This window comes from Pseudophryne corroboree, chromosome 1, assembly GCF_028390025.1.
Source record: "Pseudophryne corroboree isolate aPseCor3 chromosome 1, aPseCor3.hap2, whole genome shotgun sequence".
In the NCBI taxonomy this organism is placed as follows: Eukaryota; Metazoa; Chordata; class Amphibia; order Anura; family Myobatrachidae; genus Pseudophryne; species Pseudophryne corroboree.
In genome coordinates, this window is record NC_086444.1 from 625714623 (window position 1) to 625739503 (window position 24881).

The window sequence follows — 24881 nt, forward strand, 5'->3', positions numbered from 1 at the left end:
GTGCTTTATCTGACCTGGTCGCACAGTGGGGGTCATTCCGAGTTGTTCGCTCGTTATTTTTTTGTCGCAACGGAGCGATTAGTCGCTAATGCGCATGCGCAATATCTGCAGTGCGACTGCGCCAAGTAAATTTGCTATGCTGTTAGGTATTTTACTCACGGCATTACGAGGTTTTGACAGGAAGTGGGTGTTTCTGGGCGGAAACTGGCCGTTTTATGGGTGTGTGCGAAAAAACGCTACCGTTTCTGGGAAAAACGCGGGAGTGGCTGGAGAAACGGAGGAGTGTCTGGCCGAACGCTGGGTGTGTTTGTGATGTCAAACCAGGAACGAAACTGATTGAACTGATCGCAGTTGCCGAGTAAGTGTGGAGCTACTCAGAAACTGCTAAAAAGTGTCTATTCGCAATTTTGCTAATCTTTCGTTCGCAATTTTGATAAGCTAAGATTCACTCCCAGTAGGCGGCGGCTTAGCGTGTGCAAAGCTGCTAAAAGCAGCTTGCGAGCGAACAACTCGGAATGAGGGCCAGTGTTAGCAGCGTCAGGGAAGGGAAAATTCCCTCCGCTGCTGCTGCTGCTCTCAGAGGGACCGAAAGGTCCCTCTGCCTCCCTGCATTCTCCTTCAGTGTTTGCCGTGCTCCCGATCACTGCTGATCGGTTAGCATAGCAGGACCCCCTACAAAGTGTAAACCAACCCCCCAAAGCCACCCCCAGCACCCCCCTGTGCAGTGGCGTAACTAAAAAAATTTCTCCCCCAAGCCAAAAAATTCTTCGGCGCCCCCCCCCCCCCATCCCCCATAATTGGCACTAGTAAAGTGACAAACATGCGCACGTCGAAGGCGCGCGTTGCAAAAGGGGGCGTGGCTTCATTGAAATGGGCGTGGCTTCGCATAAAGGAGCGTGACATTGCAGGAAAAGACTACCTTATACCCCAGTTTTGCAACCTGCACGCCCAGACGTTAGCCACCACAGGAAAGAAAAATAATCCTGATTCATGCCCCTTACATTATTTGTCATTTTTCCTCCTTATAGTAATGCCCAGTATACATTATGCCACGTACTGCAATGGCCCTTAGACATTATGCCACACACAATAATGCACATGACACAATATGCACACACCGTAATGCCCCCGACACATTATGCCACACACCGTAATGCCCCCGACACATTATGACAGGAATCGCAATGCCCATTATACATTATGCTACACACTGCAATGCCCCTGATACATTATAGCACGTACAATGTCTGTGACACATTATGACACACACCGCAATGACCCTGAGACATTATACCACATACCACAATGCCCGTGATATAGTATACAACACACCGTAATGCCTGACACATTATGACACACACCGCAATGTCCGTGATACATTATGCCACACACTGCAATGACCCTGAGACATTATACCACATATCACAATGCCCGTGATATAGTATACCATACACCGTAATGCCTGTGACACATACCGCAATGCCCGTTATACCCTATGCCACACAGCAATATCCGTTATACATTATGCCACACTGCAATGCCCCTGAGACATTATACCACATATCACAATGCCCGTGATATAGTATGCCACACACCGTAATGCCTGTGACACATTATGACACACACCCCAATGTCCGTGATACATTATGCCACACACCGTAATGCCCATTACACATTAAGTCCTACAGTAAGGCTTCTAATTACTTTTAAATTACCTGCTCGTTGCCAGGGGTTTCATGCTCTTGGTTCCATGCACGGTGCCAGGGGTTTTCATGCTCAGGGTGTCATGCTCGTTGCCAGGGGTTTCATGCACTGGGTGTCATGCTCGCTGCCAGGGGTTTCATGCACTGGGTGTCATGCTCGTTGCCAGGAGTTTCATGCACTGGGTGTCAGGGGGGTAGTGCTTGTTGCTAGGGCTGTGCTCCTAGTGCCACATATGCCCCCAGTCCAGATATTCCCCCACAGTGCCAGGTACTCACATGCCCCCAGTGCCAAATATAGCCCCCCCATGTGCCAGGTACACATATACCCCCCAGTGCCACATATGCCCCCAGTGCCAGATATTCCCCCACAGTGCCAGGTACTCACATGCCCCCAGTGCCAAATATAGCCCCCCCATGTGCCAGGTACACATATAACCCCCAGTGCCACATATGCCCCCTCAGTGCCACATATGCCCCCGAAGTGCTCCCCCTCCCCCTGTGCCGAATATGCTCTCCCAGTGCCAGTTAAATTACCCCCCCGTGCTCCCCCAATGTTTTACCCCCCCGTGTACCCCCTCCTTCCCTTCGCTGCTATGATGGAGGGACACGGAGGGCACAGCGCGCGCCTCTCCTGTGTCCCTCCTGCATCTCTGGCGGGTCTGTTAAAGGAAGTGCCGGTTCGTGAGCCAATCAGAGCTCACGAACGGCACTTCATTTATTAGACCTGCCGGAGACCCAGGAGGGACACAGGAGAGGTGCGTGCTGTGCACTCCGTGTCCCTCCATCACAGCAGCGGAGGGAAGGAGGGAGCGGAGACAGCAGATTGACATGCGGACGCTCGTCCGCATGTCAATCTGCGCTAAATCAGTGGCGGCGCCCCCGCAGCCCTGCTCCCCTAAGCCACCGCGAGGGCTGCGGGGGCAGTAGTTACGCCACTGCCCCTGTGTACCTGGCAGCTGTCTGGGGTGTAAAAAAGTAACTTTGCTATGTTACAGATGTCCCAATGTTACTGAGCTTCTCGACCGATGTTAGAGGTTTTTTTTTGTTTTTTACATTAAAAAAACCCCCCCTTTTTTTTTTTTTTTTTACTAAAATAATTTTGGATAAGGTTAAATTCATGTTCTTCACCGAATTCACTCATAAAAAAACCCGGCAATTTCTGAGCGTTTTTTTTTTTGGGGGGGGGGGGGGGGGGAATCGTTAGTTATGTGGTTAATAAAGTGTGGGTTTATAGAAGTGGAGATGTTGCCCACAGCAACCAGATTCTAGCCACAGTATTGGCAGTACTGAAGAAGCTGCTGACACCGGAAGGAGGCGGGGAAACGCATCAAGGCTCTATTCATTTGATTTATACCACCCGATCGGACACATCCTACTGTGCCCTGCAGCAACCCACACTCGGACCATCTACTGACAGTCCCCCAGAGATGTCTGCCACGTAAGGTTAACAGCACCAAGCAGCCAGGGAGGACATTTGTCTGTAAATGAGTAGTGTGGAGGGTGATTTAATTCGAATAGTCCCCTAGAAAAGTCTGCTTTCACAATGTTAACAGCACCAGCAGCCGGGGAGGACTTATTTTTCCACAGTTTCAAGTTTTGCAAGTGATATGATCATTGTTTACAGTTAAGTCTGGCCAGACTATTCCACGTGTTGTTTGAATACACTGAACTTATTTGCATACCTCACAACATGACCCTCTCCAGCAGGGACACATTGCTCTGCTCCTGGACTTTTCTCTTAATTTATGAATGCCGGCACCTGTGCTGAAACACCTTTCTTATCCATTAACCTGTTCAACACAGATGCTGGCAATCATACATTAAGAGAATAGTCCAGAAGCAGAGCATTGTGTCTCTCCTGGAGAGGGTCATGTTGGGAGGTATGTATTTGTGGATACTGGATTTAAAAAAATAAATTTAAATATCTACAATACTGCAGTTGGGGCTTATATATCCTTTTTGTGGACACCGTCTTTATATGGAATGCTTTTTTCAGCATCTGCAATACTAATTTGTTGATTGTGGTTCCCTTTTCAGGATAAACAATTGTGTTTTAACTAAATTTTTAGGTCTCTGTAGAGCAGTGAATGTAGCATTTAGAAATAGCTCATGTAAAACTAATAGACATTTAATAGCAACATTGCTGATACATATTTGAACAAGCTACAAAGTAGCAAAGTATATTAGGAGAGAGCTTTTTTCTTTGCTACGTTCTCAGCTTCAGACTTATGATGTATAATTTATGGTATTAATCTTTTAGTGTTTTATTACCGGCCGGTGGTTGTGATCTATTGTTGTTTTATATATAAACTTTTGAGAAATTAAAATATATATATATTTTTCATATGTTTTAAATAAATTGAATTTATGAAATTCCTGTGCGCTGTAATATTGTTGTGTCTTTGGTTTTCTTTGTATTCATAGGGTTGAGTAACCCCTATGTTTTACTAGCTGCGCAGGAATTATGATTGATAAGCGCTGGGTCAATCTGTATATACCCAGTCTGCAAACTGCTTGCCAAAATCTACAGTAGTAGTATCATGGTGAGTAGTTTGTACAGTTTCCTGTATTCACCAAGTTGATTGGCTCTGAAGTGAGCTGTGTGTAGTGGAAGTGCTCCCAGAGGTGGGCCCTCTAAAACTGTGGTCCCCATAGCAACGGCACCTCGTGCACGGTGCACCCACCCCAGTTACGCCCCTGCCCATTACTGTTACATATTTCTTGCTGAGAGAAACGGACTGGGTTGTATTAGCTGTTATATCCATCCATGTCAAAGTACAAATCATGTGTTATAACTAGCCAACTTCAGCACCACTGAAAGTTCAGCAACTGTAGTTTGTCTGTTACTCTGCACTAGTCTTGCATAAAAATCTCAGCGGCATTGTTATTCCTTACAGTTGTTTTGACCCATATGGCAAAGATTAATATGCAGGATTTAAAGTTATTTCATCCTAACTCTTGCCTTTTCTCTCTTCCAGTTACACTCACATACATACTGTAATATCTGTTAGCACCTGCCTGACTTCTTTAAATTCCAATGTCTGTACATCTCTTCTAACTGAGGAATGATGGGAGGGGCAGGCCGCTGTCTATGTTATACCTGTACTATTGTAAATTTGCTATAGTCTGTCAGTAAGGTGAATGAAAAGTTACTCTTATCCAAGTGCAACTGGCTGTTACAAAAATATATATCATCCTTTCATCCGAGGCCATGTTTATTTGTGACTCATAGCAGCTAACATAGGACCTTAATCAGTATGAGACGTATCAGCGATGCTGTCGTATACTGAACCACTTGTGCAATGTGCACACACGCAGTGTCACACGCCAGAGGCGACGTTCGCCGCGCTTACCCCTGCGTGCTTGCTGGTCTGTGTTGCGGCCTCCGCCTTCGGTGGTCACGGGCTCCGGCGTCTGGCTGGCGCGGCTCCCGGCGGTTCTCCGGGGCAGGGGCGCCGCCATGACACCCGGCATCACGTGGGCGGGGAGCAGGTGACGTCATCAGACTGTTCCGCCAATCCAGCGGAGGCGGGAGATTCAAAGTCAGACGCCGGGCAGAGCCTCGGTGCCTGAGTATCGTCTCTTTTCTGAAGTGGATGCCAGAGCTCCCGTACGCAGTGTGTTTCCCAGCAGCTATACTCCTTTGCTCCTAGCATTCAGGGTGCCTTCCTGCAGCACAGTCTCCAGTGATCCAAGCAACTAGTGTGTTCCTCTGCAGTGCAGTTGCCAGCGCTCCCTGGATTCAGCAAGGCCTGCGGGCTGAACCAACTTTAGTGTTTCCAGCGTTCAGTGTCATTCACCATCGCTCACAAGTTCCTCATTCATCAGTGTCCTTATACATCGCTCACCAATTCTTCAGTGTCATTCACCATCGCTCACAAGTTCTTCATTCATCAGTGTCCTTATACACCGCTCACCAATTCTTCAGTGTCATTTATCATCGCTCACAAGTTCTTCATTCATCAGTGTCCTTAAACACCGCTCACCAATTCTTCAGTGTCATTTACCATCGCTCACAAGTTCTTCATTCATCAGTGTCTTTAAACACTGCTCACCAATTCTTCAGTGTCATTTACCATCGCTCACAAGTTCTTCATTCATCAGTGTCTTTAAACACCGCTCACCAATTCTTCAGTGTCATTTACCATCGCTCACAAGTTCTTCATTCATCAGTGTCTTTAAAACATCGTTCACCAATTCTTCAGTGTCATTTACCATCGCTCATGAATTCTTGAGTAACTTTTTGACATTGCCTACAAGTTCACGTTCTTTCATGTGCCGCTGTATTGCTCCCTTTCTTTAATAAAGTTCCTCAGCATTCTTTTACCAAACCTAACTATTAGAGTCTTGTATGAGGAAATCCTATATCCGACCATCCCTGCTCCGACCCACCTGTGGTTCCTATTCCCGACCATCGGAAGAACCCCCGAGTCCACAACATCCCCAACCTAGGTCAGTGACAGTATACTCAGGCCACATGGACCCGAGGGATCGGAACCCAGAGGCAAGCGCCATCCAGGATCTGGTTTCCCGAGTTCAAAGTCAGGAGACGGCACAAAGCCAAGTGATGCAGTATCTCCAGGAGTTATCTGGTCGGCTGGATCAAATTCAGGCTTCTCTGGCTTCAGTAGTCCCGGCTCCAGCTCCTGTACCCGCTCCAGTAGTTGTCCCTGGTAATGTTCAATCCTTGCCCGGAACCAGGTCACGCCTTCAGCTCCCCACTCCCTCTCGCTATAACGGGAATCCAAAGAATTGCCGTAGTTTTCTCAACCAATGCGAGGTACATTTTGAACTTCCCTCACACAACTTCCCCACAGATCGGTCCAAGGTGGCATACATTATTTCCTTGCTTGAAGGTTCAGCGTTGGATTGGGTGTCTCCGTTATGGGAGCGTTCTGACCCGTTGGTGTCCAGTTACACCAACTTTATCACGTCATTCCGTAGGATCTTCGATGAGCCCGGCAGAATGACCGCTGCTTCTTCGGATTTGCTCCGAGTCCGACAAGGCTCCCGTTCAGTGGGACAGTATGTGATTAATTTCCAAACCATAGCTTCGGAACTGCGCTGGAATAATGATGCTCTCCGGGCCGCTTTCTGGAATGGGCTCTCTGACTGTCTAAAGGACGAACTGATCACTAGGAACTTGCCAGATTCCTTAGAAGAGTTGATCTCACTCTGTGTAAAGGTGGATCTTCGTATGCAGGAACGAGGTGGTGAACGTAGTAGGACTGAACGATCCAGATCCGGTCTCTCCCGACTAAGCAAACGATCACTCCAAGTCCAGACGAACCTATGCAAATTAATCGATCTCGGCTGTCCCCGGAAGAACGACAGCGCCGTCGTGAGAGTAGACTCTGCCTCTACTGTGGAGCTGCAGATCACTTTCTCAAGTTTTGTAAGTCCCGTCCGGGAAAAGGCAGTCCTAGCTTGTTCCGGAGGAGTCGAGTTAGGGGTTACATCTAAACCTTCTCCGACAGTGGACTGTTTACTCTCCGTGTCTTTGTTTTCTGGGTCTATAGCCAAACCTTTTAAGGCCCTGCTGGACTCCGGGGCTGCAGGGAATTTTGTTTCACTTTCTTGCGTTCAAAAACTGGGTTTACAGTTACAATCCGTCGAACGACCTATTACGCTGACTGCCATCAATGGTACCCAAATTTCTAATGGTCTTATTTCAAGTCGCACAGTGCCAATCAAACTGCAGGTTGGAGTTCTACATCAAGAACATCTGGAGTTCCTAGTGATTCGGGAGATGCCTCACGATCTGGTTCTTGGTCTTCCTTGGCTTAAAGTACACAACCCTCACGTCGACTGGAAGTCGTCACAAATAGTATCTTGGAGTTCATTCTGTCATTCTAATTGTCTCACTCCTGTTTATCCTCTCCGTGTATCTTCCAAGTCGGATGAGGAGCTCATTCCGGAGGCCTATCGGGAGTTCGCAGACATGTTTTCGGAACAGGCGGCCGATCAGTTACCACCCCATAGACCCTGGGACTGTCCCATTGAGCTCATCCCAGGGAAGATGCCACCCCGGGGGCGCATTTATCCTTTGTCATTGCCCGAGACCCAAGCCATGTTGGACTATATCAAGTCTAATCTGCAGAAAGGATTCATTCGCCCCTCTACTTCCCCGGCGGGAGCAGGCTTCTTCTTTGTGAAGAAGAAGGACGGAGGGTTGAGGCCATGCATTGACTACCGTGGCTTAAATGAGATCACCATTAAGAACAAATATCCTTTGCCGCTCATCACGGAACTATTTGATAGGGTTCGCGGAGCCCATGTCTTCACGAAGCTCGACTTAAGGGGAGCTTATAATTTGATTCGTATTCGACAGGGGGACGAATGGAAGACGGCCTTCAATACCAGGGACGGGCATTACGAATATCTGGTAATGCCGTTTGGGCTCAGTAATGCCCCTGCCGTCTTCCAAGGTTTTGTGAATGAAATCTTCCGAGATATGTTATACCTAAGTGTAGTGGTATACTTGGATGACATTCTGATATTTTCTAAGAATCTCACGGAGCATAGAATACAGGTCAAGGAGGTACTTCTTCGTCTACGAAGGAATCATCTCTACGGTAAGATCTCCAAATGTACCTTTGAGGTTCCTTCAATTCCATTTCTTGGTTACGTCATCTCAGGTACGGAGCTTCGCATGGATCCGGAAAAACTCACGGCTATTCGGAACTGGACTCAGCCTCTTTCTTTGAAAGCGGTACAAAGGTTTCTGGGTTTTGCGAATTACTACCGGAAATTCATAAAGGGATTCTCTACCATTGTGGCACCTATTACTGCTCTAACCAAAAAGGGGTCTGACCCAAGTCACTGGTCTTCTGAAGCTGTAGCAGCGTTCGCTCAGTTGAAAGCAGCCTTTATGTCCGCTCCGGTACTCCAGCAACCGAATTTTCAAAACCATTCTTCTTGGAGGTCGATGCTTCCTCGGTCGGCATCGGTGCCGTGCTCTCACAGTACTCCTCTGACGGGAAGTTGCATCCATGTGGTTTCCATTCACGCAAGTTCTCTCCTGCTGGACGAAACTACACCATCGGAGATCAGGAACTCTTGGCAATAAAATCTGCCCTGGAGGAATGGAGATATCTATTGGAAGGTGCTAAACACCTAATTACAATTTATACCGATCACAAGAACTTGCTGTATCTCAAGACAGCCCAGTTCTTGAATCCCCGTCAAGCTAGATGGGCGCTCTTCTTCACTCGATTCTCATTTGTCATTAAGTACCGGTCCGGGATGCTTAACACCAAAGCTGATGCTTTATCTCGCTCCTTGACGGTTTCAGATGAGGAGAACCCCGTTGGAAAGGCTTTGCTTCTCAGTCCAGTTTCTATTTCAGCAGCTCCCACCGCTCTGGGTCCTCCTCCTGGGAGAATGTCTGTGCCAGCTAAATTCCGACCAAGGTTGTTGCAGTGGGCTCATATTTTCAAGTTTTCCGGTCATCCTGGAGTTCAAAAGATGTGGGAGTTTCTACGAAGATCTTACTGGTGGGACACTATGAAGAAGGATATTCAAAGTTATGTCAACTCATGTCCTCAGTGTGCTCAGCACAAAATTCTTCATTTGCCTCCTGCGGGGTTGTTGTATCCACTGTCCATTCCTAAGAGGCCTTGGACCCATATATCTATGGACTTTGTCACTGAATTGACCCTCTCCAAGGGTCACAATACCGTCTGGGTAATTATTGACTGTTTCTCTAAGATGGCACATTTTGTACCTTTGACCGGGTTACCATCAGCTCCCAAGTTGGCTTTGTTATTTATCCGGGAACATTTCCGCCTGCACGGGTTACCACAGGAAATCGTCTCTGAGGTACAGTTCACTGCAAGATTCTGGAGAGCCCTCTGTACAGTCTTACAAATAAAACTCAAGTTTTCATCCGCTTACCATCCACAAACCAATGGGCAAACTGAATGCGTCAATCAAGATTTAGAGACTTTTCTCCGTGTTTACCTCTCTCCCTCGCAAGATGATTGGGTGGAACTGTTGCCATGGGCAGAGTTTGCCCATAATCATCTGTACCACTCTTCGACCGGTGAGTCCCCATTTTTCATTAATTATGGATTTCATCCCCAAGTTCCAGAATTACCCATTTGTCCTCCGGAGGATGTTCCTGCTGCAGCCTCTACTCTCCGGCACTTCAGTCAAATTTGGAGTCGAGTCCATGCTAACCTCAAGAGAGTCTCCAGCCGTTATAAGTTCTTTGCGGATAGGAAGCGACGAGCAGCTCCCCAATATAAGGTTGGTGACAGGGTATGGCTCTCTACCCGCAATCTTCGGTTAAGGGTGCCCACTATGAAGTTCGCTCCGAGGTTTATTGGTCCTTATCCCGTGTTACAAGTCCTGAACCCGGTTGTCTGCAAATTGGGATTGCCTTCCCACCTCCGGATAGCAAATTCCTTCCATGTGTCTCTCCTTCGCCCCCTTATTTTAAACCGGTTCCATTCAAAGTCCCCGAGGCCAACCTCTGCAGAGACTGAAGCTGGAACGGACTTTGAAATCAAAGCTATTCTTGACTCTCGTTATCTTCACAAGAATCTACAGTATTTGGTGGAGTGGAAAGGTTTTGGCCCCGAGGAGAGGAGCTGGGTCAAGGCTACGGAAGTTATGGCTCCCCGACTGGTGCGGATCTTCCATTCCAGATATCCAACAAAACCTGGGAAGTGTCCGGGGGCCACTCCTGAAGGAGGGGGTACTGTCACACGCCAGAGGCGGCGTTCGCCACGCTTACCCCTGCGTGCTTGCTGGTCTGTGTTGCGGCCTCCACCTTCGGTGGTCCACGGGCTCCGGCGTCTGGCTAGCGCGGCTCCCGGCGGTTCTCCGGGGCAGGGGCGCCGCCATGACACCCGGCATCACGTGGGCGGGGAGCAGGTGACATCATCAGACTGTTCCGCCAATCCAGCGGAGGCGGGAGATTCAAAGTCAGACGCCGGGCAGAGCCTCGGTGCCTGAGTATCGTCTCTTTTCTGAAGTGGATGCCAGAGCTCCCGTACGCAGTGTGTTTCCCAGCAGCTATACTCCTTTGCTCCTAGCATTCAGGGTGCCTTCCTGCAGCACAGTCTCCAGTGATCCGAGCAACTAGTGTGTTCCTCTGCAGTGCAGTTGCCAGCGCTCCCTGGATTCAGCAAGGCCTGCGGGCCGAACCAACCTTAGTGCTTCCAGCGTTCAGTGTCAATTACCATCGCTCACAAGTTCTTCATTCATCAGAGTCCTTAAACACCGCTCACCAATTCTTCAGTGTCATTTATCATCGCTCACAAGTTCTTCATTCATCCGTGTCCTTAAACACCGCTCACCAATTATTCAGTGTCATTTACCATCGCTCACAAGTTCTTCATTCATCAGTGTCTTTAAACACCGCTCACCAATTCTTCAGTGTCATTTATCATCGCTCACAAGTTCTTCATTCATCAGTGTCCTTAAACACCGCTCACCAATTCTTCAGTGTCATTTACCATCGCTCACAAGTTCTTCATTCATCAGTGTCTTTAAACACCGCTCACCAATTCTTCAGTGTCATTTACCATCGCTCACAAGTTCTTCATTCATCAGTGTCTTTAAAGACCGCTCACCAATTCTTCAATGTCATTTACCATCGCTCACAAGTTCTTCATTCATCAGTGTCTTTAAAACATCGTTCACCAATTCTTCAGTGTCATTTACCATCGCTCACAAGTTCTTAATTTATCAGTGTCTTTAAACATCGCTCACCAATTCTTCAGTGTCATTTACCATCGCTCACAAGTTCTTCATTCATCAGTGTCTTTAAACACCGCTCACCAATTCTTCAATGTCATTTACCATCGCTCACAAGTTCTTCATTCATCAGTGTCTTTAAAACATCGTTCACCAATTCTTCAGTGTCATTTACCATCGCTCACAAGTTCTTCATTTATCAGTGTCTTTAAACATCGCTCACCAATTCTTCAGTGTCATTTACCATCGCTCACAAGTTCTTCATTCATCAGTGTCTTTAAACACCGCTCACCAATTCTTCAATGTCATTTACCATCGCTCACAAGTTCTTCATTCATCAGTGTCTTTAAAACATCGTTCACCAATTCTTCAGTGTCATTTACCATCGCTCACAAGTTCTTCATTCATCAGTGTCTTTAAACACCGCTCACCAATTCTTCAGTGTCATTTACCATCGCTCACAAGTTCTTCATTCATCAGTGTCTTTAAACACCGCTCACCAATTCTTCAGTGTCATTTACCATCGCTCACAAGTTCTTCATTTATCAGTGTCTTTAAACATCGCTCACCAATTCTTCAGTGTCATTTACCATCGCTCACAAGTTCTTCATTTATCAGTGTCTTTAAACATCGCTCACAAATTCTTCAGTGTCCTTCATCATTGCTCATGAATTCTTCAGTAACTTTTTGACATTGCCTACAAGTTCACGTTCTTTCATGTGCCGAGTATTGCTCCCTTTCTTTAATAAAGTTCCTCAGCATTCTTTTAGCAAACCTAACTATTAGAGTCTTGTATGAGGAAATCCTATATCCGACCATCCCTGCTCCGACCCACCTGTGGTTCCTATTCCCGACCATCGGAAGAACCCCCGAGTCCACAACATCCCCAACCCAGGTCAGTGACACGCAGGAGCCACACTGTGGGTGCGCACACAGTGAGATGCGCTGGCATCTGATTGACAGGCAGAGGTGTTCGCGGGGCGGGCAAGGATGTCTATGTGGCATTTTGTGGGTGTTGATGCGGCGTTGGGGGCGTGCAGTCTTTACAATGGAGGTGTGTCTGGACTGTTGGTGGAGCGGGCCGCAGAGGCTGCGTGAGGTCACACGCAGCTGCTGGGACCCAAAACATGGCGGCTACGCTGCGGAGGCAGAGGGCTACCTTTAAAATGCGAACGATGTGCTCAAATTCAGCAGGGGCGGGAGGACCCGACATGCGGGGCGGAAAGGAAAGTTAGTTATAGTTTTACGATTTCTCGCAAAACTACAACTCATGCTGAATTAGGCCCATAGCTTGTAAAGCAGCCATCATTTTCCTTATGAGTAGTATATATCCATACCCTCCAACATTTTACACATAAAAATCGGTACAAATTCGAAAATGGGGCGTGGCCACGGGTAAAGAGGGCATGGTTATGTCCTTTTTCCTATACTTTCAATGGAAGTTTGGAGAGCCAAAAATCGGTACAGACTATAAAAAAAAAGGTACTGTACCTGCCAAAAAGGTACAGTTGGTGGGTATGTATATAATATGTACTGTAGGCATACCTCCCAACTTTCTGAATCTGTGAAGCGGGACATGCCGCGCCGAAGGCGTGGCTGGAAAGGGGGCCCCATGTTAGGGGGTGGGGCCTTGGGTGATGGAGGCGGGGCATCATGCTACGATCCCCGTTTTTGCTGCTTTGGGGGCGTACCCAGCTCTCCCTGAGCAGCTGGGCAGCCCCTTCCTCTCCTCCCCGCACTGTTCAGATGACTTGCGCATGCGCACGGCATCTATTCAGTGATCACCGGCTGCTTTTCAAAGCAGAGCAGCAGTGATCACTCGTTCCCCCAACTGCCCCCCTGCCCGCGGAACACTGCGACCTGCGGGAGGGACAGTGGGACAGTGTCCGAATAGCGGGACTGTCCCGCTGAAATCGGGACAGTTGGGAGGTATGCTGTAGATAACAGAACCCAATGTCATTGATGTGGCATTGTTGCTGTTGAGGAGTGTCCTCTCTCTAGGCACATTATATTAATGTAGACTGGGAGAAATGAGAATATATCATATATTGAGAGAAGTCTTTCAATGAAGCAAGGAGAGTACACCTTTTTGCATAGTTCAGACAACTGATTTCAAGTGGTCTTTATGCAGTATATTGCTGTCTAGGACAGGTAGAGACCTGGTTGACATTCGCTCCTACTCTTTGCCTTTTTTTGTCTGTGTTTTTATTAATACTCAGATTTACAAATTGGTCTTAGATTTGTTCTTATACAAAAAATATCTATAGCAGTTGTAGTATACAACCACAAATTCCATACTTGCCTTGAGCTGCCACATCACATAGCTGTCAAAATATCCTCTGGCTATAGTGGTTTCTAATATGTACACAGTACACGTGCATAAATAGTCCTTCGCTTCCAGCAATATTAAGCCAAATAGACCTAGTGAAGATCTATGCTCCTCCCCTCCGGTACTTTTGCCAGACAGCCAAGAGGTTAAAACTGTACCATGGATTTGCTTTGAAGTGAACCTTCACCCTGGCTAATTATAGTAATCAGAATCCATCTTACTCTTTTATGTGGTTATCAAAACAGGCACAAAACCCCTTAAAGATCATTAACATCAGTGTTTATGGAATGTCCTTTGTAAATGAAAAGGGAATAATTTGCAATGATACTGTATTTTCCTTTCTTGTTTTGCGAGAATTTGTAGCCACATTCGGTCACTATTCCATTATAAATCATAGAGAACTCTATTTTCAAAAGTTAATTGAGGACTATTATGTCAGTGCATTTGCAAACATAGGGGGTGATTCCAAGTAGATCGCAGCCCTGCAAAATGCGGGGAAACGCCCAGCAGGCGAGATAGCCCTGCATGTCAGTGCCCCCCGCAGAATTGCAAAAGCATCGCACAGTGGCGATGCTTATGCACTTTAGGAGTAGCTCCCAGCCAGCGCAGCTTTAGCGTGCTGGCCGGGAGCTACTTGCCGCTCCCCGGACCGCAGCGGCTGCGAGTGTCGTTACGCAGCCGCTGCGGTCCGCCCCCCGCCCAGCGACCGCCTCTGCCTGTCAAACAGGCAGAGGCGATCGTAGCGCAGCGGCGTCCTTCTGCCGTCTGGCATGCGCCGGCGCACTGTGGCGCCGGCGCATGCGCCGTTCTGACCCGATCGCATCGCTGCAATAAACTGCAGCGTGCGATCGGTCAGAATGACCCCCATAGGGCCTAATTCATGGTTGATCGCAGCAGCAAATTTGTTAGCAGTTAGGCAAAACCAGGGGGGTCATTCTGACTCGATCGCTCGCTGCAGTTTATCGCAGCGCAGCGATTGGGTCAGAACTGTGCATGCGCCGGCGCCACAGTGCGCAGTTGCATGCCGGACGACCAAAGGCCATCGTTCCCTAGCGATCGCCTCTGCCTGATTGCCCTCCGTTTTGGGGGCGCAGTCCGGCCAGCGCAGGCGTAGCCGAACCATGCGGGGGTCGGGCCGCAGCAGCGACGGCCGGGAGTTACTCCTCAAATGCAAAAGCATCGCCGCTGTGCGATGCTTTTGCACTTCTGCCGGGGGTGGGGGGGGGGGGGGGCAGCACGGACATGCGGGGCGGACTAGCCCTGTGCTGGGCATCCCCCCAAATGTCTGAGTGCCTGATCATAGCTGTGCTAAATTTAGCACAGCTACGATCAACTCGGAATGACCCCCCCGTGTACACTGCAGGGGAGGCAGATATAACATGTGCAGAGAGAGTTAGATTTAGGTGGGTTATTTTGTTTCTGTGCAGGGTAAATACTGGCTGCTTTATTTTTACACTGCAATTTAGATTTCAGATTGAACACACCACACCCAAATCTAACTCTCTCTGCACATGTTATATCTGCCCCACCTGCAGTGCACATGGTTTTGCCCAACTGCTAACAAATTTGCTGCTATGATCAGGTCTGAATTACCCCATTGTTTGCTGAAAATCACAAACAAGTGATTTTTGGCAAACTGTGCATGTGCATGCGCTGCGGCTGCACAGCAGATGCGTATGCATCCACAGTGTGATCACATCCCTGAAGGATGCGATCACACTATGATTGACAGCGGCGGCTGTCGGGAGGGGGGGGGGGTTTCGGAGTTGCGGGGTAGTGATCTGGCCAACACAGGCATGGACCGTTTTCGGTGTGGCTGCATGATATCACACGCAGCTGCTCCGATGAATAAAATGACAACAGACCACCAACATACACAATTGTTTTGTGATCGCATCACTGGCCGCCAGTTAACATGCTGGGCGGCCTTTTCCTGCGCTGGGTGGCACCCAGCATGCTATAGTTACAGATCCATAGTTGTCTTATCATGGATTAGAGAGCAGGCAATTCTCCCAGAGATCAATTACCTTCCGCAGGGTGGACAGGACGTATGTGATGTTGCGAATCACATCACTGAGTTCTGCTCATGAATGAACACCGAGTGGGTCTGATAATACAATTTGTGTTACCATATGCTTTGTCTCATTTATGTCAATTATGTCACCACCCATCTTTTCTTTTCATACCTTGTAGCAAAGTATAATCTGTAAGTAGAACTGAAAGTCAGTTGTCTTCCTGACATATTTTTTTGTTGCAGGAAAGAATATTAGAACAGGATAGGGCATAGTTGCCTGGGGGTCTAGTGGGTTAGTGTAAAACTGAGTACACATTTGTTTGATCCCCAGGTAACTGAGTAAACGCTCCTGATCAGCTGGGTTGTGTATATCCAGCTGTGACCCCCTGTGACCTCCTGTGAGGCAGGGGTATCAGCAGGGGTGGGTAGGGGAATAGTGGCTCCTCTATGTGGGTTGCATGTGCAACTCATAAGACACAACCTCCTGTTCCTGACCATTGCAGGAGTGTGTCAAATAGCGCTCCTGCATCGGCACAGCAAACACACATATACAGTAGAATGGACAGCCCATTCTCCCGATATGTGGAGAATGGTCCTGATGATTGTATATGTGTGTACCCACCCAGAGTCCCCCCTGACTACTAGGAGAGCAGGAAAATGGCATCAACTCATCACAGCCACCTCTTTTCATACCTCGCCCTTCCCTGACAAACCTTGCAGTCCTACACAGATATGATTGTTTTTTGTTTGTTTGTTTTATAAAACAACTATTTTTGTGCCTCTGTAACATGGAACTGAATATTTCTTATAACTCTTCCCTTTGGAAAATTACTCTATGGCATATAGCCCAACATTTAGAGGTACTAAATATGCTTCCCCTCCCCAATGTATCTAGACCTAAACAGCGTAGAAGACACAACTTTTTGAGCAAAACCGTCTTAAGTTGGTTTCTGAGGAGAGTATAACCTGATCTCTGCGCAAAGGCCAGTCAAGAAGCTGCTCAGTAGTCATGTGATGGCAAAGGGATGAGGGAGTGAGAAGCATTCCAAAATATCTCTGCTCACTGTGGGGGTCATTCCGAATTGATCGTAGCTGTGCTAAATTTAGCACAGCTCCGATCATCTTCCCAGACATGTGGGGGGGACACCCAGCACAGGGCTAGTCCCCCCACATGTCAGTCTGCCCCCCTCCCCCCGCACAAGTACAAAAGCATCGCACAGCGGCGATGCTTTTGTACTTGAAGAGTAACTCCCGGCCAGCGCAGCTCCTGCGGATGGCCGGGAGTTACTCATCCCTGTCTCGGGTTGCATGTTCCGGCCGGGTGGTCTTCAGTATGCCGGCTGTCGGGATCCCGGCGCACAGTATACCGTCGCCGGAATCCCGACAGCCGGCATACCGACACTTATTCTCCCTCGTGGGGGTCCACGACCCCCCTGGAGGGAGAATAAAATAGCGTGGCATGCGTAGCACGCCACCGTGCCCGCAGCGAGCCCGCAAGGGGCTCATTTGCGCTCGCCACACTATTGGTAAGCCGGCGGTCGGGCTCCCGGCGCCGGTATGCTGGTCGCCGGGAGCCCGACCGCCGGCATACCATACTACACCTGTTCCGGCCACGCCTGCATTGGCCGGACTGCGCCTCGAAAACGGTGACCAAATGCTGCCATGCCACCCTCTCCCTCCCAGCGACCGCCTCTGCCTGTCAATCAGGCAGAGGCGATTGCTAGGTAACGTCGGCCTTGGGCCATCTGGCATGCTCCGGCGCACTGCGGCGCCGGCACATGCGCCGTTCCAACCCAATTGCTACGCTGCGAACTGCAGCGCGCGATCGGGTCTCTGACCCCCTATATTATGTCTTGTGACTATCATAGCAATCATATTATGACACTTAGTAAATATTTATTCATATTATTAAGAAAAACAAAACTGCTGATAATAGAACTAAGCAATATATCTTTTATCTCTGTAGCCACAGTGATTCATGCTTAACAAGTACATGCTTTTTTTTTTTCTTGGGATGCAGTTTTAACCATTCTGCTTAGCCAATTTTGTATGCTGAACTATTGTCATGAATCTTTCCTTCGTAGGGGCTACCTGGTAGCAGCACCATCTGTTTTTCGCTCAGGTGTAGAAGAAGCAGTAAGTATCACCATCTTTAATACGGCTGCTGAAACCAAGGTCCAGGTGAAACTGGTGGTGAAAGGTGAAACTGTAGCTATCAGCCATGGGACTGTGTTAGGTAAGCAAAAGCCTTTATTCACGAAAATAACTTGAATGGTTTTAGTTAATATATTGCATATATATATTTCTGCAGCGGGGTACACTGGGATTCCACAGGGAATACATTGGGGGTGTAGAGTTGGATCTTGATCCAAGGCACCAACAGGCTAAAGCTTTGACTGTTCCCAGGATGCATTGCACCGCCTCCTCTATAACCCCACCTCCAGGCACTCGAGCTCAGTTTGTAAGTTGGTGCCTGCAGTGCAGGTCACTAACAGGTGGGGCTGCACTAGGCAGCCCTGAAAAGAGCTTTTAAGAAGACTTCAAGGGCCGCACACTTTCTATGTCTTTATGACATGCTGTGCTGTGGCTCCATCACCTCCCCAGCAGCGCTGCATACTCCCGCGGCTGGGTTCCCGGGTACTTGCAGCGGAGGCACACCGGTCATCAGACACACCACCGCTGACGCTCTCCAGGATCACGTGGCTGCACATCAGGGAGGAGGTAAGAGGGTCCCCCAGGTGGGACCCGCCGGTCAATTGCAGTCCGGTCGCGGTCCCAGGAGACGGCCCGCATCGCTGGCGTGGACACTGTACTGTACAGGGACCCCACTATATCCACCAGGGTAAGGGAGCACAGGTCAGATTTACTAAAATCCATTTCATATAGGCTCCACAGTACCCAGTGGTCAGGACCAGCATAGGGGATAAGGCGCTGACCTGTAGCCCCTCCCCCAGCTCCGGGCATCATCTACTGCTGGTGTTCCCGCCCTGGAGCTGCATTTCACTCTCCCTCACTCCCTGACAGAGATTTTGGCGCCATCTTCACTACTAGCTGGGCATAGGAAGTCGTATGTTAATTGTCCTAGCTAAAGCAGGGTGTCGATTAGGAGGCCTTTTGGTGGGCAAACATTCTCTTTCAGGTACAAACAAAGGTTTGGAAAGAAGACTCTGCTTTCAGCATCTCCTGTGGTGTGATAAATCAAAACTGGTTTTGCATGGAGACACAAGTGACTGCTAAATCAGAATGTGTTTTTTGAATGCAAACTAGTGGGTTTCGTTTAACAACAGTTTGATCTAACATTTCCTAGGCTGCATTATGTGTGATGCAGATTATGTTTAACTTATAAGAACGTTGTCTATGTGTGAGAGGGTGAATGCAACTGAAATTCAAGCTATATTTACATTTGTGAAAGAGACAGGAACATGGTAATCAGATTGTGTTTGGGAAAGCACACTGGTTTGGTTATATATGAAAAGGAGCAGAAATGTGCTTTATCTAATTCTTAACTTTTGAAATGTAACTTGTATTTATTTATATTTTGTGCGATAACCTGATTGGTTGGAGAAGACAGGGAGGCATACCTCCCAACTGTCCCGATTTTCGCGGGACAGTCCCGCTGTCCCACCCGTGGGCCACAGTGTCTCGTGGTGGGTGGGGGCAGTTGGGAGGCTCCTACACTCGCGGTGAATAGACGCTGTGCGCATGCGCACAGCGTCTATTCAGTTCAGACAGGAGGAGAGGGGGCATGCCAGCAGCTCACGGAGCGCTTGGCATGCCCCCTCAGTGACGAAAACAGGGGCGTGGCTCGCGATTGTGGGTCCTCCGCGAAGCCACGCCCCCTTTTCATAGGCCAAACACCCTTTTCATAGGCCTTGCCCCCTTTTTGGGAGCGCGCACGGCTTCGGCGCGCGTGTGTCCCTCTTTGGCAATGAAAAAAGTTAGGAGGTATGCAGGGAGGGCTTACCCCCCTTTGGTACTGTGTGTAGAATTGAGATAAAAAGAGGAGGCTTGTGATCCTCCTGGGTGTATTATATCAACTACATTCTGCTGTGAACATCTTGCTGTATGCTGTTGCCCCTAGCAATAGGGAAGAGTTCTCTTTAGAACTATTGCAAATAAATATCATTTGCCTCAAGAAGACCGCTTCATCTTGTGACCTGCAGGGCTAGGCGAAACCTAGCTCCGTTTTCCGGATGTCCAGGGTGTTACCAGTGTCTCCAAGCTCCCCTTTTTTGGCCTGCTACCATGCTGTGCTTGGGCAAGCAATGTTTGGGGATTCGTCAACGCCATACAGGGGTGGTAAGGCGGCGTATCAACGCATACAGAGCAGAACCGTGCTTCCAAACGCCACGGCAGGTTAAGAGTTTGGTGGTGGCAGCGTAAACCCACCCACTGCGCAGTGGGTGGAGTCAGTAACAGGCAGTTACTGACGGTAAGTGGGAATCTCCATGTGGCCAGGTCCCGTGTGACCTAAACATCCATTCTCTGTACCGGGGACGGGACGCGAAAGCGGTGAGGGCTTTCGTACGGGACCGTCTGGTCACACCATTCAAATACCAAAATCAGAGATGTACTAACAGTCTGTTTGAAAATCGACATAATAAAAATTGCCTACAGAATCGACCAAACAATAAACTAATAAGTGACAAGCGTTTTTCACACTTTCATTATGATGCCTATAAAATGAGCGGTTCTGTTTAGCTGAACACACCTGAACATTGGGTTCCAAGTCGAACCAAGTCATGCAACCAAATTCAGATCTCTGATCTAAAAAACTGAATGTCGGGTGTTTTGTATTGCCTGTAAGTCCCTCTCTTGTGATTGCAGGCACCATTTCACATCTAAAATGAATGTTAGTGATGATGATGATAATAATACTATAGGAACAAAAACAGGTCCAAATTACATGATTTAGCTATTTTTATATATATTTTTTAAGAAATCCAGATCCAAACCAAAACACTTGAGGGTCTGTGCATATCTCTATTAAAAAGGGACCCAAACATGTGGTTTACTATGGCTGCCGGAATTATGGGCCTTATTCAGATCACCTGTGATACCATTGGCTATCTGAGTAACCCTGCGCTTTGCTCGCCGTGCTTCGGGCAAGGTCATTATTCCCAATCATAGGGGGTCATTCTGACCTGATCGCACGCTAGGATTTTTTGCTGCGCTGTGATCAGGTCACTACTGTGCATGCGCATGTATACACCGCAAAGCGCAGGCGTGTCGTACGGGTACAAAGCGGATCGTTGCTGAGTGATGGATTTAACGAAGAATCCATTCGTACACCCGATCGCAAGGAGATTGACAGGAAGAGGGCGTTTGTGGGTGGCAACTGACCATTTTCTGGGAGTGTTTGAAAAAATGCAGGCGTGTCCAAGCTTTTGCAGGGCGGGTGTCTGACGTCATTTCCGGACAAGAACAGGCTGAAGTGATCGCAGTGGCTGAGTAAGTTCTGAAATACTCAGAAACTGCACAAAACTTTTTTGTACCGCTCGGCTGCACATGCGATCGCACACTTGCAAAGCTAACATACACTCCCCTATAGGTGGCGACTATCTGATCGCAGCGCTGCAAAAAATAGCTAGCGATCAACTCGGAATGAGCCCCATAGTCCGCGTGGATGGTAATGCATGAAATAGTTGAAAAAAGTGAAAAAATTAATTAAAAAAAAATTAATGTCAACCATATGCGTGTCAACTATTGGCATGTCAACCTTTTTGTACCTGTCGACCATAAGCACTGTCACCCTTTCATAGGTCGACCTAATGACCATGTTGACCGTTTTACTATGTCGACCTAATGTATGTCGACCATTTAGTTCAACTTATTGACTTCCTAACTAGACACTGTAGATCTATTGAGTGCATACCTCTCCGGAGTACTGCATTGGCCTGCAACGCAGACAGAATTCCCCGTATAAATGGTGCAGTGGTCATTTTCCCAGAGATCTGCACATGCATAGTAGCAGGCGCCATGTTCCGTGAGACCTGCGTACGCACAGTAGTCTCTGGCACAAAGTCTGAATCTATTGAGCTGTCAGAACGGAGGGGCCCGTACAGAGTCTGCACATGGGCCCTGTCCTCTCTTACACCGCCCCTGCTTCATATTAATAACATTATAATAATATTAACTAATAACACCTTATTCTTGTCACTGACTTGGCACTCTAGGCTGCAGCTTTATAAGCCTATTAGTTGATCAGGCATTGCTCACTCAGAATATAGCCTCTGTTCTTGCGCTACATAGGATGCAGTCCAGGCACAGACACAGACGTACGGTATCCATGCTGATGCAGAAATACATTCCATGCACTTACGCAGAAACACGGTCCTTGCTCTGATGCAGAAATATGGTCTTTATGAAAATGCTGTGTTGCATGTCTGTTTTTGTATACCGGTATTAGGTTTGTAATATATTTATTTATACAGGTCTATTTACTTTTAACAAAGTTTTATTTTTAATTGGTTCATTATTAGTTTTTTCTGACATCAACTTGGTATTAGGGCCCTCATTCCGAGTTGTTCGCTCGCAAGGCGATTTTAGCAGTATTGCACACGCTAAGCCGCCGCCTACTGGGAGTGAATCTTAGCTTCTTAAAATTGCGAACGAAAGATTCGCAATATTGCGATTACACATCTCGTAGCAGTTTCAGAGTAGCTTCAGACTTACTCGGCATCTGCGATCAGTTCAGTGCTTATCGTTCCTGGTTTGACGTCACAAACACACCCAGCGTTCGCCCAGACACTCCTCCGTTTCTCCAGCCACTCCCTCATTTTTTCCGGAAACGGTAGCGTTTTTTCCCACACGCCCATAAAACGGCCTGTTTCCGCCCAGTAACACCCATTTCCTGTCAATCACACTACGATCGCCTGAGCGAAGAAAAAGCCGTGAGTAAAAATCCAAACTTCATAGCAAATTTACTTGGCGCAGTCGCAGTGCGGACATTGCGCATGTGCACTAAGCGGAAAAACGCTGCGATGCGAATAAATTTTCCGAGCGAACGACTCGGAATGACCTCCTAGGATAGGTAAACTGCATTTTAGAACCTTATAGGTCCTCTTTACACTTCACAAATTTAATTGTATCTTAATTAATTAATTGATCAATTATCTGAGAACAATTCATTTTTTTACATATGACTTTTTAAACAATCTTATATACTTTGAATAAAAATATTATATTTTTTTAACTCTATTGATTGTGAATATTATTTAACAGCGAATTATAGTGTATATATAATATATAAACTCTCAGGAAGGGGGAAAGGGGGAGCGCTGAACATTCTTTGCATTTTATGAAAATGCCGACTTTCCGTTGACATGGAAATACAGATGGTGCATAAACACAGAAATTCGTTCCTTGTGCTGACAAAATCTAGAAGATGTACGAATAATAAAAGCAAGATACACATAACCTATGATCTCTCCACTTCACCCTTCTTCCCGGCATTCCTGTTCATTCTTCCTTTCTCCCCTTCTCTAGTACGGAATGAGGTTTTCTACCATTAGGTGGCTTTAATTTTTTGGCTTGTGTACAACCTTGTGTAACTTTAACTAAATGCAATGTTTTAACTTTATAGCTTCCGCATGTATTTTTCTTCCACATCTTTAAAGCAGGGAACAATATATCACAGGGAGAGAAACGCAGAGCCGTGATAAACCACAGAGCAATGAAAATAAACAACTCTGATTGCTCATATAAATAAATGGCAGAAAAGCACAGACGGAAGCTATAAAGCGGTGTGGGTATGGAAGGGTACAAGCCAATAAATGAAAGTTCATCTCAGGATGGATAAAACATTTAAAACAATACCCTACTAGAAAGTACAGGATCCCTCACTAAGGGCTTATTTATTAGACCTGACAATTCTAAGTCTTAATGCAAGTATAAGTAATTAAGGCCCAGATTTATCAAGCCTTGGAGAGTGATAAATAGCACGATGATAAAGTACCAACCAATCAGCTCCTAACTGCCATTTTTCAAACACAGCCTGTGACATGATAGTTAGGAGCTGGTTGGTTGGTACTTTATCACCGCACAATTTATCACACTCTCCAAGGATTGATAAATCTGGGCCTAAGTATCATCAGAATGTACCAATACACACATGCAGGTACAGACACTCTAAAAGTGAGCCCATCCCTGCGATTTGTTAGATGTAAAGTGATCGTTAATGCAATCACTTTATTTTCTGGTTCGGCAGCCAGCCACGATACTGCGCATGCGTGATCATCCAACTACACATGTGCGAGTGGCCATTTCTGGGAAGGGTCCTTCGGATCACTCTCCTGGTAAATTCCACAGAAAGTAGTATATAGACTACAATGGCTAACACCATTTAAAGATAGCGTTAGTTTCCGGAGCCAAGCCCTGGAATTCTTGGTAAATTTTACATTTTAGCAGCCTCATAGAAACATATGGGGAGTGCCTTTGCTTTCTAAAATAAGGAGCAGAACATATATCTCAGTGAAAGGACACTGGCAATGGTGACAGGGGCAGTAGAAAACAGTGACGTATCGGAACAGTGAATAGCAGCAGGAGACAGACAAGTGAACTAATACTGCCTGAAGGAGACGGTTCTTCAGGCAGAGAAGAGGGTGGTTACTGTCTGAAATTTAGGATAGACCAGGCCTGACACTTTAGGGTTAGGCCATAGCATAGGGAGGGAGGAAGGAAATAATATAGACCCTCCCACCCCTCCCCAGATACTTGTCTCTCATTGACAGTGACTTATGGTTGACTATGGCTTTTTCAGTTGAAAGGAATTGAGATGAGAGAGAAGGGGCAGGGACTCGAGGAGCAGAAGAGATGGTATCTGTGCAATAATAGCCAGTGCCTCTCCAATATGCCTTAAGGCACCAGCAGCACAATCAGTGCAACTGCCAGTCCCCCAAACAGGAAAGTTAGGTCACTTTTGTAAAATGGCCAGTGCCTCTGCCAGATGCTTTAAAGCACTAGACTGGAGATGCTATCAGTGAGCCACAAACCACATTCCCCTCTTTTCTCTGTCCCGCCCACATCTAGGCAGCATCATAGCCACAGCAACTCCTCTGCTGGCTCTGACACGGTGCATGTCATAGCCGGTGCCTCTGCTGCACGCATCAAGGCACCAGCTGTGCTGTCA

The 24881-nt window shown here is 47.5% G+C and overlaps 1 protein-coding gene across 2 annotated transcripts in view; it reads left to right on the top strand.

The window, feature by feature from the left end:
* The window catches only part of CPAMD8 (C3 and PZP like alpha-2-macroglobulin domain containing 8), a 300356-nt gene that overhangs the window by 43479 nt on the left and 231996 nt on the right, over window positions 1–24881 (top strand). For both annotated transcript variants that reach the window (XM_063914497.1, XM_063914498.1), the window contains exon 2: window positions 17836–17987. In XM_063914497.1, the coding sequence (XP_063770567.1) occupies window positions 17836–17987 (152 nt within the window). The remainder of the gene's footprint in view (window positions 1–17835; window positions 17988–24881) is intronic.